This window comes from Alosa pseudoharengus, unplaced genomic scaffold (assembly GCF_046254945.1).
Source record: "Alosa pseudoharengus isolate Yale_2024_CS ecotype anadromous, Long Island Sound unplaced genomic scaffold, YU_APseudo_1.1 YU_APseudo_1.1_scf_22, whole genome shotgun sequence".
NCBI lineage: Eukaryota > Metazoa > Chordata > Actinopteri > Clupeiformes > Clupeidae > Alosa > Alosa pseudoharengus.
Window position 1 is genome coordinate 10805253 of NW_027468680.1, and position 16525 is coordinate 10821777.

Below are 16525 nucleotides of genomic sequence, written 5' to 3' on the forward strand. Positions count from 1 at the left end.
CAACTTGCACTGGTGGCTGGATCTAGTGGCCAGTTTGGTGTCTTAACACTAAACAGAGCATGTGTGATAAGACAGTATTCCTAGACAAGACCTGTATTGCTAATGCTATTTAAAGTGTTTTAGCAGTGGTCTATGAATTCGCAGACACCAGACCACAAAGAACAGAGCTGCTGGATATTTATCTAGCCTCGACAACAGACCAATATGTTTTTTGTCAGGCTGGGACCAAGGGAACATTTACAAACTTAGTCATCTATCATGGCCTGACCATAACACTGTGTGCTAATGATGGATCATCGCTTGCGTCTGGTTTAGTCATTTTTGTGAGCATTCATTCGTTTGAAAGTTGCTAATTTTAGCACCTGCACATTTACCGCTTCACGGATAGCATATTTTTTTTTAGCGCCAGCCGTTCACAATTGTGAATAAAAAAGATCATCAAACAAAAGAAAAACTTAAGCCTTGTATTTCACCATAAAAAACACACATTGCTTGAACTGATTAGATCTGATCACGACATTTCTTGTGGCTTTTAGAGTTGCATGCCTTTACATGGCCTCTGCTTTTTGTGTGTGCTTCTGTCTGTTGCTCACTAATGTGTTCTAATGTGTTCCTGCTTATTTATGTGCTGAATCAGCCATTTCCCCATCTCCTCCCCTCTGGCCACTCTGCTAATACATCCTCTATTTCTCCCAAATCTCTCTCTCTCTCTCTCTCTCTCTCTCTCTCTCTCTCTCTCTCTCTCTGTGTGTCTTTATCTATCTATCTATCTATCTATCTATCTATCTATCTATCTATCTATCTATCTCTGCTTATGAATGCTAATGCTAATGAATGCTAATACTAATGATTGCTGCTTCCCCCATGTCCCCCAAATCCCCTTTGCTCTCCATCATCTGCCGTCCAGGACTTCTTAACGCTCAATCACCTCAAACAGGTGAGTGGGTCATTTCATCACCAGGACTTTTACCTGCATCAACTCACTTCACCTTGAATGTCTGTTTGCATCTTCATCATCCCAGCTCATTTGTGCCCCCCCCCCCCCCCCCCTTCCTCATCCTCGTCTGACGCTCTTGGATAACTCGCTTGAGCTTGAGTTTGATAGGTCTCCCCCGAAGTCGCCCAGCGGCATATTTTTGTGATTACAGGCCAGTGAGGCCACTAGTCTGGCCACATTATTTCATGTGAAATACAATGTAGAATAAAAAAAGAAAGAAAAGTTTAGGGGGAGACGCGTAGGAGGGGGAAAAATCTCATCATGTTGATGAATGGACTGTTTCAGTTTATTAGTTACCAGTTCAAGATGTTTCTTTGTGTAATTAGCCCAAATTGGATTTGTGGCATGCAGTCAGTTTCGCTAGCAGCTGGAGTTCTTGCAACAATAAAATAATGCCAGATTTCCGTTTGCTAAAAACAAACCTATGCCCCACCACCACCACCGTCATCCACCCCCTGTTAACCCACAAGCCCCCACCCTCCTCCCTTGGATAGATCCCCCCCCCCCACCACCACCACCAAGTAAAACTTACACTCCATTGGGAGCCATTTCCACAGTCTGTTTCCTAGCAGTCCATTCCTGGTTGAAAAATAATACCTTTGTACAGAGGTGAAGAATTAGTCGGGAGTCTCTCAGTGTTCTTGTTGTGTGTTTCTTTCGCTTGCCTTTGTGTGTCTTGGGGATCATGATGTGTATCATATTCATGTTTGTCTGGTATGACTTGTGTGTTTGGCTGGTTGCTAAGGATGTGCGTGTTTCATAGAGGTTGAATAGATAGTGGGCTCCTAGAGGCCCCGGGAAAGACCTTACAAAGCCTTAATCCTGTAGACAGCAGGACTATGAGGGCAAGCTTTAAAGATAAATCAAACTGACTATGTTTACATGCACAGCAATAATCAGACTATTGACCTTATTCAGAATAAGACAGCATAGTTCAATTATTAGCTACTAGCATAGACGGTTGATCCTGTAAAAGTTTCTGCACTGAAAAAACTGTAATAGGATGTTATGATGCAATTAAAGTTTATACATGCATACAACATGATTATTGCTTATTCTGTTAATGAGCTTATTCGGGTTAAGGCAATCAGAAAATGCTGTTTACATTTGGAATATTGTTTTAATTGGGTTTATATCGGAATATTAATGTCCATGTAAACGTATTCACAGTAGAAGTCCAGTAAGACACTGTCACTTTGTTTTATAGCCATATGCTGGGCATGATTTTGAGGTTGCTTTGTTTACCGTCCTTGTAGAAAGACTCGGAGGATGAAACGACGTCAACAAAGAAGGTCAAGGAGCTGTCAGTTATCGATGGCCGACGGGCGCAGAACTGCAACATCCTCCTCTCGCGGTGAGTGCTAGTCTGACGCTTCAACCTTGTCTCAACTCTCGCTCCAATTCCATGTTGTCTTTTTTACACTTTCCATTACCCACTCCCATGGGTCCCCCTTAAGTCCTCCTCGAAACCACGCACAGACATTAAATTATATTATCCGTTACGTCACAATCAAATTGAGCTTTATTCTACTTTTAAGCAATCTCTCGTTCTGTCGCTCAGGACATTGTTCGTCATGGTTGACAACGTGTTTAAGGGCTCTCGCCAGCCAAGCATTACATTTAATCTTTTTAACGGGATGACTTTGGCCAAGTTCCTCTACAGTTTCATCACCGCTCCTCAAGGGTCGTCATGGAAACATGCAAGTACACACTCAAGCACACACACACACTCAAGAAAGCCGGCTCTGTGTGTTTTCTCCCTCGTGTAGTTCTTTATTGGACAGCTGTGAGCAGGGACGCTGGAATTTGGGTTATTTTATATCATTTCCTGTCTCCAGAATCTTTTGTTCGCAGTCACCCAAAGCACATCCCCCAACATGCACGCACCCCCAACATGCACGCATCCCCAACATGCACGCACCCCCAACATGCACGCACCCCCAACATACACGCACAGTCACCCAAAGCACAACCCCCAACATGCACGCACCCCCAACATACACGCAAAGTCACCCAAAGCACAACCCCCAACATGCACGCACAGTCACCCAAAGCACAACCCCTAACATGCACGCACGCACTGCACCGCCCCCCCCCCAACAGCAAAACAGCTTGTCTTCACTCTGTAGATCTTGGAGGCATAGTCTGTGATTCTTCATGACCTTTCTGTAGCTCAAGAGCATCACACACACACACACACACACACACACACACACACACACAGACTTTCTCCACCTACTCTTACACACACACACAGTGTGAAGTGGGTAGTGTTCGTTCTACCTTAATGAGGTGTGCTGGCTTCGACTCCATCCAGCTCTCTAACACGCTCCAGCTTTTACTGCGAGGCCTGTTCTCGGCCCAGTTGCAGGGTTCCTGGCACGGCAGGCCCGGGCCGCGACGGCGCAGTGTTCCAGCGGCGCTTTTCAAAACCCACCCCCCCCACCCGTCCCTCTCCTGTTCCCAGGCCTCGTGCCACCTGCTGCCCTTGGCGAGGTTCTCGGGCCTCTCCGTGGGCGCCATGCCTGGAAGAGCAGGTTTCTGACGTCCGCCGCGCGCTTGTTTAACTGTACATGACAACCATGGCCAGTCCGCAATGGAAATCTCAAACTCGCTTTCCTCACGCTGATGAGAAAAGGCTCTGATTTTGTGACTAGTTGTGGATACAAAACTTGATATCAGCAACAAGAAATATCCACAACAGTCTGCGGTACAGCCCCCTACAGATCACCCTCGTTAGGACCCGCCAGGCCTTCTGCTTGTTTCTGTAACACCTTGCACATTTTATGAAGGGGTGTAAAAATGTTTGGCTCTGCTTTTGCTGATCTTTAGTTAATAATGGCTTAAGAAAGAGAGGAAAGGAGATTGTATTGTTAAGTACTTTGTATGCTCAATATCAAGACTCTAGAGGCCTGTATTAATCAAGCGTTATCTTAAGCATCAAACTTTTTAGAGATGTTTTCTGGTATACCTGGATTTTCTCAGTTGCACCTCATACACACGTAATAGATAGCTCAATATAAGGGTTTGTTTGAAACAAAACCAAACGCCTGTTGTTTGTTCCTCAGGCTGAAGCTGTCAAATGAGGAGATCAAGAAGGCCATTATGACCATGGATGAGCAGGAGGATCTGCCCAAGGACATGCTGGAGCAGGTGAGACATGCAGCCACATCCACAAGCTGAGGCGATGTCTACGTTAGGTCGGATCCGTTAGAATCCGAAAGACTTTTGTCACAATTCGTCCTCCTGTCCACATTATACCACCGTATCCGAGCTCCCAGAGCCGAGAAATGTGGACCCGCTGGCCCTAACCCTGTGTTCGTTTGGAGCCGGAGCCGTTGCATGTTGGGCGGTTCCAATCCGCAGTCTTAGCAGTGAGACTGAAGCAGAGGATCTCTGCATGATTCCCAGAGAACCTGTAGCCCTGCATATGTTTGTTAGCTTAGTGCTACAGAATGCCAGCATTGCCTACCGAGAGGGGTGGCTGTCTTAAAAAAATGGTATCCGTGCTATGAAATGGTATCCTTGGTGATGGTATTTGTATATGTTATGTCTTAATGGAGTTGGACTGCGACTAATATCTCTATATCGAACTGATTTGAAGTGGTAGGTCATCTGAAGGAAGGACTTTAAAAAAGAATTTAAAGTAGGAGTGAAAGCTGTGGAGAATTGAGTAAAAAAGTTGAGTATGTTTAAAAAGACTAAACATTTTAAGCTTTTAGACAGCATAATCTGCCGTCTTGGCCAAGTCAGTGAATTCTAATAGATAGATGTAGCATGACTGTATACCTGTGCTCTAATCCAGCAGGAATGCTAGCTGGTAATCGCAACCAAACATACCTTCTGTTCTCCTTCTATGCTTCCATCTCGGTCCACACACCTCCATCACGCTGCGCCCAGTCAACCGCAATAATCACAGAGAACATACTGACTGACTGCCCTTGCCATACAGACTAAGTGAGACCAATATCGGAGCAATCAAATGTTTTACAAGGCTGCTTTGATCTCGACTCATTCTAATTAAAGAAATTAAAGAATCTTCGTGCGGCTGCCGGTTGCCGGGGCATTCGTTTGCGGCAGGACGGGGGGGTGCTGGTGGAGAACATTTAGAGAGGATCGGAAGAGAAGGCATCTGAGGGCCGTTAGGAAGTCTGCCACGATACGGCCCAGGCACCAATTATTTCCAGCTGCTCGGTGCTATCTCTCTCTCTCTCTCTCTCTCTCTCTCTCTCCTTTATTTCTTCCCTTTCTTTTCTTCTCTCTTCTCTGTCTTTGCTCCCCACTCTGCTGTCATATTCAGTAAAGATGAGTTGTTTAATCTCAGAAGCTGAATCCATCATAGTTGGATTAAGACTTCCTACAGTATATCAACAGTATATCCTACTGTACAGTATCATGAGGATTTTTTTTTTTTTACAAAATCAGACCAAAAGTAGTCTAGACGGTTGATAGTCAAGCACTAACAAGCTTGCCAGTCTCAAGATAATGTCCTTCATATGTGGAAGAGCCATTTCTGTCGTCTTCTTTCTTCCATTTCTCTAATGGCATATTATTAAGGCCCATAAAATTCCATGTGAAACTTCAAGTCCCTTTTTTGTGCCAAAATCTCAGTGTGCTTGTTTAAGGATCGGAAGCTACAACCTAAATCCTACTGACAAACAACCAGGGCTACTGAGAAAGAGCAACTTTGTTCTAGGAGGCCTTCGGAGAATAAAGCTGACCAATCTTTGCACTATCACCTGTAGCATGTAGTGTAGTCTATAGTATAAGAGCTGGAACAAGGAAAACACACACTGGAGCACCAGAAATATTTATTAGTATTGGCGGCAGTTAAATTATCTCTCCATTGCTGACCCCTTTCTGTGTGTGTGTGTGTGTGTGTGTGTGTGTGTGTGTGTGTGTGTGTGTGCAGCTGCTGAAGTTTGTCCCGGAGAAAGCTGATGTGGACCTGCTGGAAGAGCACAAGCATGAGCTGGACCGTATGGCCAAGGCTGACCGCTTCCTCTACGAGATGAGCAGGTACAGTTCAACACTGTGTGCAGATGTTATGCATGTTGTCCTGACCTAAGACATTACCTGTCAGATCCAGTGAAAAATGACAATTAAGGAAGAAAGTTAGTTGTTTAAACAGTAAACTGCATGATATCCTGTACCATCCTATGCTATTTGCTTAAAACCCAAGGAGAATTCAACCACAGATGAAGCTGCTGTAGTCAACTGTCATGTCTGCCCTTTATGAAATTTTTGTGGCTACCATTTGAGAGAAGAGACCTTTTTCACGAAGATTAGATCCTCATGTCTTTAGTTTGGATCCCCTCTCCCATTTTCCACTCATGAATAAAACCCTACCTGGCTTAGACCTCTCCCATGCTTAGCAGCAGAGATCCTCAGTCGTGCGAAGCCCGGTTTATTAGTCTGTATCAGCACGGCTCATCACCCCAGCCCCCCTGATAAAGCCCTCCGTGGATGATTGGGGCATACTGGAAACCATTATGCAAACGAGTCTGCTGCTGAGTGACGCACTCTAAAGGAGTCTGTGGTGTCTAGACTCTTAACCAAATCTGAGCTTTGTCTCATGGTGACCTGCAGGGGGGGGCAGGAGGTGGGGTGGTGGGTTAGGGTTGGGGTTGGTTGGAGTTGGGTGGAGGTGGGGGGGTTTATGACTCAACATGTCAAGGAAAGGGTAGAGCACTTGTTATTGTGTTTGTGGGACAGGAAGGATTTTGTGACTCAAGACTCCAACGGTCACTTCACTAGACCTTTGGGATAGCTATCATTTCATAGTGATACATCTGTTGAATAGTGATTGGTCACCTCGCTAGCTAATTGTGACCATCAAATGTAAATCAAAATAAACCATTATCAAATAGTCTGTTCTTCATCAGAGAATCCAGTGATTGACTCGATCATCAGATAAGCTCATATGAATGGCAACAGTAGTGAAAGATGTAGATAACTGTTCACGAGAGCTGACACAAACAACTTGCAGGTGGTGCATTGGAACTGTTACTGATGTGTTTTATATGGAGTTGGGAGACTTCCTTCCAGGAATAGATAGCTCTTGTGATGTTGTTGCTGTGTGAAAACAATGAAGCTATGGAAACCAGGCTGTTCTGATGGATATGGCGGATGACTGCAGGGATGTTCTGAGTTTATAGTACCAACCGACTTGTTAGTAAAGGGTTTTAGCATGTGATAAAGACCTCTACATCATCTAATGTCATTATTGCACCCCAAATATAGTCTTGCTGATTGAGTTGCCACCCTATTATCCACGTCATAGGTCTGTGAACCATTAGTCATAGTTTTCTTTTGATGATCATTGTGTGTGTGTGTGTGTGTGTGTGTGTGTGTGTGTGTGTGTGTGTGTGTGTGTGTGTGTGGTCATCTGTTTGTGTGGGCAGAATTGATCACTACCAGCAAAGACTGCAGTCCCTCTACTTCAAGAAGAAGTTTGCAGAAAGGATCGCCGAGGTCAAACCAAAAATCGAAGGTATGGCCAAACATTATGCAGTGAAAACAAACTGCTAAATCAGTCCATTATTGACAGAGACACCCGTAACTATAGAGACCCCACTGTTTACAGTTTATTTGAATAATCTATGCAGACCACAGAGCAGCCTGTGACTCATACTGAATGGAATACCTACTGTACACACACACAAGAGTCCTCTGTGTGGTTTGAGAACAGCGCCTTGGTTTTCCTGTTTTATTGTATCTTTTTATTGATGGAAAGTCTGTACATATCTATATTTTCAGATGTTTATCAGTATTTTTTAAGGAACAAATGCATATAGCACAAGCCATTTTAACCCGAGCAGCACTTTTTGCCCATGTTGGTTTATTGTTGTATTTTTTGTTGTATTTTTTATTAAAGGAAAGACTGTAAAACGTTGTGTTTTTCCATCTCTGCCAGCACTTTCCAAGGCCTCCAAAGAGGTCCTGAATAGCCGCAACCTGCGGCAGCTCTTGGAGGTGGTGCTTGCCTTCGGAAACTACATGAACAAAGGACAACGGGGGAATGCCTACGGCTTCAAAGTGTCCTCCCTCAACAAGATAGCAGACACCAAGTCTAGCATCGACAAGTGAGGAGAAGAATCTTTTAGCTTGTGACTTATGATACTGCATCAGTGTAGAGAAAGTGTGGTGTTGGGAGTTGATTATAATGTGACACACTGCAGGGTTTGTGTGTGTGTGTGTGTGTGTTTGTGTGTGTTCATGTGCACGGGTGTCTTTTTTTAAAGTCATTCTCCATATCTGTGGTACTCAGGAACATCACCCTCCTGCACTACCTGATCACCATCCTGGAGCAGAAGTACCCTAAAGTGGCTGTGCTCCATGAAGAGCTACAGAACGTTCCAGAAGCTGCCAAAGTCAAGTAAGAACAACTGGACATGAAACACTTGGTTCGGACTAACCTATACTGTAAAGTCAAAACTCTCATATAACCCCATGATAGTCACATTATTTATTTCCTTACTGTCGGGGAACAAAAGGGGTAAAATGAACTGTCATCATTGATTTAAAATGTTAGATTTTTATGGATTAGTGATGACGATCAAAGCACAGAGGACTTAAAGCCAGGAAGGACATTTGTTCCGTTTAATGGAACTGTGTTCACTCTCTCTCTCTCTCTCCTCCTTCCTTCTCTCTTTCTCTTCTTCTCCCACTTGTGTCTTCTACCTCATGTCTCCTAACTTCTCCTCCTCTCCTCCCCTCACTCCTGTCTTCCTCTCTTTCTCTTTCTCTCTCTCTCTCTCTCTCTCTCTCAGCATGACGGAGATGGAGAAGGAGATCAATAACATACGCAGTGGCTTGAAGAGTGTGGAAACTGTGAGTGTGTCTCCCTCCTTACATCCCCTCTCAGAGCTCGGTAGGAGAAGAGAATGTCCTGCAGCAATGATCTGTGAATGCCCCAAGCTAATCAGCTAGTGTTTGCTTCCAAAAAAAACGCTCTAAAGAGCAAGGGAAATGTGTCTGTGTGGAGTACCTCTTACAATTTGATCAACCTCTATACATTCTTTTGTTATGTGATGCAGTTATTGGGCATTACAATGAATGTACATGTCCATAGAATGTGGGCAAATGGCACTTGATACGTACTGGATATTACGTATGTATAATAAAGTAGGACTCCAGCAGCTGCTGTTGGCTGTGTCGTGCTATCGTGCAGACTGTTTTATTGGTCGTGGGTAAAACGCTTTCCCTCGATGTTCCCCAGGAGCTGCAGTACCAGAGGAGTCGCCCCCAGAACTCCAACGACAAGTTTGTGTCAGTGGTCAGCCAGTTCATCACAGTGGCCGGCTTCAGCTTCTCCGACGTGGAGGACTCTCTGCAGGAGGCCAAGGAGCTGGTGAGTCACCCCAGGAGGCCTGCGGCTGCAGAACATCCCTATGAACCCCCGGGAGGTCAGGGGAGGCCAGTAGACAGTGGCGGCAGCGGCAAGCCTTAAAAGTTTTTATGGAAGCCTTGAAGTGTAGACTTGTGCCTAACTCAAACCTGGTGCCCATGTGGATGCGGTAACACTGCGTTGACGTTAGCGCAGTGGCCGCTTTTGAAGTCTCCCCTCTAAAGAGTTTGGAATTACCCATTGGCCCCGCCCTCATGTGGTTGTATGCATTTTACAGTGTAAGGGTTAAATCACCTGAGCTTGCACAATATACGTACGTAAGCCCAGTGGACACTGAAGCCACTGTTTTTGAAAAAAAAAAAAAAAAAAAGGCTCAGTTAAAATTTAACTGAGGTAGACCAGGCGTATCGCTTTCAAAGGTGGGTTTCTTTTGAAAAGGGTTTTAAGGCTGCTCTAATAGTGCCCTGTGGAGTCTATCAGATGGCTCAGTAATGTCACGGGATAATTTATGTATGTCAGGTTACCATTGGTAATGGGAGAAAAGAAGGAAATGGCAGTACCGGTATATAATGTTCATAAAGTATACGTGTGTGCTTGAAGAAACATATATTCTCAGAGTATTAGCTCACATTAAATAAGCAGCTGTAGCACATCAATCATAACAGAGCACCTGCACTGCTCCTCAGTATCGTAATCTGTCATCTGGCAAACGCCATATTGAGACATGTGACCTTCTAGTGACCTCCGACCTTTCGTTTGACCCCTTAGTTCCAGAAGTCGGTCACCCACTTTGGTGAGGACCCGTCCCGCCTGCAGCCGGACGAGTTCTTCGGGATCTTTGACCAGTTCCTGCAGTCTTTCTCCGAAGCCAAGCAGGACAACGAGAACATGCGCAGGCGCAAGGAGGAGGAGGAGAGGAGGGCCCGACTGGAGGCTCAGGTAAGGGGCGTCCTCCTCTTCATATCGCAGCTCTCTGGACGGATCTGAACAGTGTTCAGTGGAGCTTTACATTTCCAGCACTGAGCTTCATTGGTTGACCCAAATAGCGAGCCTGTTGCGGTATACAAAAACGCCTGAAGAGAAATGCTCACTGCTGTGGCAGATCAAAGCCCCCCCCCCCTCCCCCTATGCACTCACGCCCACACACTCGTTCGCTATTTCTTGTGCATTGCCTAGATTTATTTTAGACTAACGTTTTTGCTTGTATATTTCACATAACTATACCCAACAACGCTGATAGAGTCTCAGTCTCCTTAGTATGAATATAGTTTGATCAAATGTAAGATGGAATGTATTTACTGAATACTCCTCCCTCTCTCTCCTGAACACTACCTCCCTCTCTCTCACTCTCTCTCTCTTTGCCTGTGTCTCCCTCTATCTCTTTCTCTCTCTCTCTGCATCCCTCTTCTCTTCATCTCTCTCTCTGCCCCCCCCTCTCTCTCCCTCCCTATCTCTCTTTCCTCCTCTCTCTCTCTCGCTCTCTCTCTCCCTCACTATCTCTCTCCCCCTCTCTCTCTCTCGCTCTCTCTCTCCCTCCCTATCTCTCTTTCCCTCTCTCTCTCTCTCTCTCTCTCTCTCTCTCTCTCTCTCGCTCTCTCTCTCTCCCTCCCTATCTCTCTTTCCCTCTCTCTCTCTCTCTCTCTCTCTCTCTCTCTCTCTCTCTCTGACTCTGTAGTTGAAGGAGCAGAGGGACAAAGAGCGTAAGGCCCGCAAAGCCAAGGAGAACTGCGAGGAGGACGGCGAGTTTGACGACCTGGTGTCGGCGCTGCGCTCGGGCGAGGTCTTCGACAAGGACCTGTCCAAAATGAAGCGTAACCGCAAGAGGCCCAACAACGCCAGCGCAGAGAGCGGCCGTGAGAGGCCCATCACCAAGCTCAACATTTAAAAGAGACTGCCCCCACGTAGACGGTGTGCTTTTTGAGTGTGTGTGTGCGTGTGTGTGTGTGTGTGTGTGTGTGTGTGTGTGTGTGTGTGTCTGTGTGTGTGTGTGTGTGTGTGTGTGTGTGTGTGTGTGTGTGTGTGTGTGTGTGCGTGTGTGTGTGTGTGTGTGTGTGTGTGTGTGTGTGTGTGTGTGTGTGTGTGTGTGTGTGCGTGTGTGTGTGTGTGTGTGTGTGTGTGTGTGTGTGTGTGTGTGTGTCTGTGTGAGTGAGAGAGATGGAATGCTTTTTCTCTACTGCCCTCTGGTGGAAGATCACCACATCACGCCATTCCCCCCTACGTTTTTTTTTTTTTTTTGTTAATCCCAGTAACCTCCTTTTGGCAACAAATTTCCCCACGTCAGACGCATGAGAACAGGAACAATCGACACGGGAGAGAGAGAGAGCAAGTGAGAGAGAGTGAGAGAGGACAATGCTTTTGACCACTTGTACTTAATGCACAACGTGTAAAATCTTCAGGCCACTCTGTCTGGGATACAGATGAAGAAGAAAAAAAAAAACCAAGACATTATAAACAGTCAAAAAGAATCTAGAGAGAGACACTCTAGCTACTACCTGTGCTGGCTGCCAAACACCCACTTTTGTAATACTTTTGAAAATACTTTTATAATAATGATTCTGATTCTAAATGTATATTCTGCAGTTTTTTGCATGGGGGATGCGCACTGGCACACTTTGTTTGAACCGAAACATGTTACTTCATGCTGTGCCATCATCATAATATGACACTCAGCTTGGACCTGAACCCTGATGAATGACACAGAACATAAGCTAGAGATCACAGCAAAACACACTCACACACACACACACACACACACACACACACACACACACACACACACACAGACACACACACACACAGACACTTGCATATGTCTTCTTTTTTGTATTTATAACGAGTGGAAGGTTAAAACTTTTTACAATTGTTACGTTGTGGCCAATCTGTGTGTGTGTGTTGTTGTACGAAGTGGACCAGGGCTTATGCGCTAAGCGAGTCTGGTTTGTCTAATCTCAGTTTCCCAAACAAACCCGTGCAGTCAGTCTCCACATCCGCGTATTGGCCGCATGAAGTGGGGATTAACCGTCGTTTCACACAGGGGTGAACGCAACCGAAAACTGGCCGCGGAGCTGATGCACTGCAGATGACCCTCGCAGAGACCATCTCAGTACTGTTCCTATAACAAGACCACACAAACACTGTGTGTACTGCCAAAACATGCTACTTGTCAAGCACATGAGTCAACACACAGTATACTAAATCATCTCCATTCACTGCACCCTCTCTTAAATTATAAACAGTATACTCAGTTAATAGACCTCCCACCAGCAGATGCTAAGTATCTTTTTTCTTTCCGAGGGCACTGTCTTTAACGATCTGCCTGTGTAATGCCATTTTAAAGCACAACGTAAGAAATTGAGATGGCGTTTATATTACTCTTTCAAACCGTTTTTTTCCTACTGAGCTTTTACAGTATAAATATTTACAGAGGCAATATCACCTGAATAGTAAAAAATATATGCATTCCTATCTGAAGAAGGCAATGAAGCAGACAAAGTTGTCAAACATGAAGTGTATAGAGAGGGGGAAGGGCATGGCGGGGAGGTGGGGGGGGGGTGTTTTACGACTATCATGTAATGGGTTTGTACAGTTTTGACGTATTTCTGATGGTTACCAAAAAAAAAACAGTCACTAGCTCCTCCAAATGAAACACTGTGTATATTATTTTGTCAAAATCTATGCATCCATGAGTGAAAAAGAGAACAGTTGTCCTTGTATTATGTGTGTTATTCCTCTGAATGTTTGTGTGTATGTATGTACATATGTACATATGCTCATTCATGCATATCCTCTTGTTCGCACCCTTGCCTGACTATCTCCTGTTGATCAGAATCCCTTTTGACTTCATTTTATTTCTTATGCTATCAAATAATATTTCCTTTCTTTTGTTCTTCTCCCATTTGTGATAAGTTTATGTATGTGGGTTCTTTCTACATAACTTTTTTCTTTTTTATTTAAGATGGCTTTTTTCATGTGAGGTTGGTGATGCATAAATAAATCTGGAGGTTCTACAGTGTTGGGACTGGTCATTCATTTTTTTAAATAAGTTTTTCTGTCCAACTACTTTATGCATGTTCGCACAGCTGGCTCTGCACACTCGGGTACTATGATGCCATCTAGTGGCCATTATGCACCGTCACTTAACGGCAGTATTGCACACAGCTTTAAATAAATCAGTTTTCTCTCCAACAAAATGGTGAACAAAGTGGTGAAACTGGACAAAAAATATGGAGTAAAACTTGTGTCACCTTAAACCGAATTTGAATATGAATTTGAATATGAATTTGAGCAATTGTATTGGAAAAACGAATTTGAATAGTATATATTGAAACTGAATTCATTAGATTGGAACTGAATCTCAGTCAACTTGAAATTGAATATAATATTTTGAAATTTAACTAATTTGCTCTGATACATAAATTATCCTGACTGAAAATTTCGCTCTTGGAACTTTCACATTCAGTTCTCAAAATTCAGTTTCAAAACGTGAAATTCAATTTCAGTCTACCGAGACAAAAACAGCTGGTAGCTAAGGAAGAGCAATCGAGTGCAGAGCTATTGTGATCGCGTGACAAGTGCCGAGCGCGAAGCAAAGAGCATAGCACCCTCTTAGCAAGCTGTCTCCTGAACCTCCTTACAGTGTCGAACAGAGAAAGAAGAGATGGAAGCGACTGGCACATCAGAAAACGTCCAAGTAAGTTGATATCATATGCCATGTCTGTTAACGTTACTTTATATAATGTACATTATATGCTAGCGCTGTCTGGCTAGCCAGCATAGTTTCATCGACTAAGTTAAAGTTTTTTCCATAGTTCAGAACCAGTTAGACTACTATAACGTTACTCTTTGATAGAACAATATGATTGGTCATTGTCATATCATTGTGCCTTTTAGGCCTGTAAGAACACGTTACAATCTCAGGTTAAACAGTATCATTCATGGAAAACTGGATATGTCCCCCTAGTTAAGCTTTTTTCATCGTTGTGTTGTCTGTTAGCTAATGCTACGTGGGGCAATTTTTTCGTGCCGTGATGTTGCCAGACAACTGGATTGCGATAACTAGCAAATGGTAGCTAGCTAAATCTGCATGGAGTCGATGAAGAAGCATAAATCAGCCTGTAGAAATACTGTTAAACTAGGGTCTCTTGAGTCTTGATCATATTATCGATATAGAACATATTCAGTTTGAAACTCTTAGAAGCTAGTAAAAGTTATTGAGAAATAGACACAGTATATTACAATAACCTAATTATTATACTTTAACTGTGTGTTGTCTTGATACTTCTGTTTCAGTAATGTGTGTGTAGATTGCAAATAATGTGTTGTATGACGATAGAAATGTCCTTGGTTCTTAATTAACTCATTGTATTGACCAAGTCGTGTGTGTGCAGAGAAGGTGTAATGATATTTATTATGATGTATACGATCCAAGGTATATATGTGTGTGTGAGAAACAACTGATTGTCTCTTAGGTGCACAGACTTGTGTATCCTGATTGCCTGATGCTTATGAGACCTCTTTGCGCAGAGATGAATAAACAATTAACGAGAAAGACTCACAGTAGACCTTTAAGCTAAACACTGATTGTTTGTTGGTTTTATTTTCATAGGTTGAGAGGCCTCAATGAACAGTGGACAGTGAGAGACTGAGGACAATGGACTGGCACCGATCAGACATGGACACCGAAGCTTGATTTCTCTTAATAAATATCTTTGCAAGATGCAACACATATTGTAAAACACTTTACACACTAATAAACATGTCCACTGTTGTTTTCTCTGGAATTGATGTTTGCCAATTCACCATCACCAATTGTTTGCCATTGGTGGTGATGGATTTCCAAATGGATTTCCAAATGTATGGGCAATCTAAATTTTAGTTTATGTGTGTAATCAGCTGATATTAGATATGATGCAATTGCAAAATCATGTAGGTTTATCCTTTGCAACATAAGGAAGAACAGACCTTATCTAACACAGGATTCCACACAACTTCTTGTTCAGGCCATGGTCATCTCCAAGCTGGACTATTGTAATTTACTATTAGCTGGTTTACCTGCTTGTGTAGTAAGATTGTTACAGCTGAGTCAGAATGAGTCTGGTCTTTAATCAGCCAAAGACATATGTAACTCCTCTCCTAGTTACTCTCCATTGGCTCCCTATTAGGCAGAATTAAATTTAAATCTCTCACTTTGGCCTATAGGACACTGACCGGATCTGCTCCTTGTTATTTTAATTCAATGATCAAGACGTACATCCCCAACTGCCCACTGCGGTCTTCTGAAGAGTGTCTGTTGTGTCGACCAGACATAGGTCAAATTCAAGACTTTTCCTCAGTGGTTCCATGTTGGTGGAATGAGTTGCCCAGTGCTCTCTGTTCCTGTGATAGTTTTGGGTCTTTTAACAGGGGTCTAAAGACGTATCTGTTCAACATGCACTTGAATTAACACTTATGGTTTGTATAGTATTGTTTCATTTTCATTAGGCTGTTGATTAATTTGACATTGTTGTTTATTATTGATATTCTCCATAATGTAGTCTTACCATGCTATTGTTATTTTTATTATATTATTGACTGAATGTACATTATTGTTTATTATTACTATTTTCCCTTTTTTCTCATTGTTTATGTCATTAGGCTATTGATTGAATTGACATGGTTGTTTATTATTGCTATTCTCTTTATTATAGTCTGACCAACATCTTCATTTGTTCCCTGTTCAATTTTAAGTATTATATTGTTTTGTATTTATGTTGCTTTGGACAAAAGCGTAACCATAACCATATGTAATTGGAAGCAAATAAAGGTAGCCTACACATCATAGTATTACAAGAGTGGCTTTAAACGTAAGAAAACGGTAATGATTTGTCCTTTTTTGGTCATTCAAACATGTAGATTTTTATTCACATAATTACTAGGTTGTTGCCTTTTCTATCCAGTAGGTGGCAGTCCAGGATAAGAAATAGAGCAGTAGTTGAGTAGGAAAAACGAAAACGAGAGAAAGTTATGCCCATGACATTTTAAAGAATGACAGGCTAGAAGTTTGCAATTGGTAGACAGTACATTGATGTTTGATGGCTAGCTGAGTAGTTCTGTATGGACTGACAGGCTGGAAGTTTGAAATGTAATACTGTAAAAAATGTTTTAGCCTATTTAAAATTACAAAAACGGTAGGTAAGACC

At 43.2% G+C, this 16525-nt stretch overlaps 1 protein-coding gene and 1 long non-coding RNA gene across 6 annotated transcripts in view; both read left to right on the top strand.

Moving 5' to 3' along the window:
- The window catches only part of daam1a (dishevelled associated activator of morphogenesis 1a), a 69194-nt gene extending 55835 nt beyond the window's left edge, over positions 1-13359 (top strand). For 4 of the 5 annotated variants that reach the window (XM_076300510.1, XM_076300511.1, XM_076300512.1 and 1 more), the window contains exons 17-27: positions 908-937; positions 2254-2351; positions 4066-4150; positions 5910-6016; positions 7402-7490; positions 7914-8082; positions 8268-8375; positions 8770-8830; positions 9219-9350; positions 10116-10286; positions 11023-13359. In XM_076300510.1, the coding sequence (XP_076156625.1) occupies positions 908-937; positions 2254-2351; positions 4066-4150; positions 5910-6016; positions 7402-7490; positions 7914-8082; positions 8268-8375; positions 8770-8830; positions 9219-9350; positions 10116-10286; positions 11023-11232 (1260 nt within the window). In that variant the 3' untranslated portion in view covers positions 11233-13359. The remainder of the gene's footprint in view (positions 1-907; positions 938-2253; positions 2352-4065; positions 4151-5909; positions 6017-7401; positions 7491-7913; positions 8083-8267; positions 8376-8769; positions 8831-9218; positions 9351-10115; positions 10287-11022) is intronic. The other variant, XM_076300513.1, reaches the window with a different exon arrangement.
- A 437-nt stretch (positions 13360-13796) lies between these two features.
- Positions 13797-15114, top strand: LOC143139277 (uncharacterized). Its single transcript, XR_012990366.1, has 2 exons — positions 13797-14037; positions 14953-15114. It is a non-coding gene; the product is annotated as an uncharacterized LOC143139277 (long non-coding RNA).
- Positions 15115-16525: the final 1411 nt, after the last annotated feature.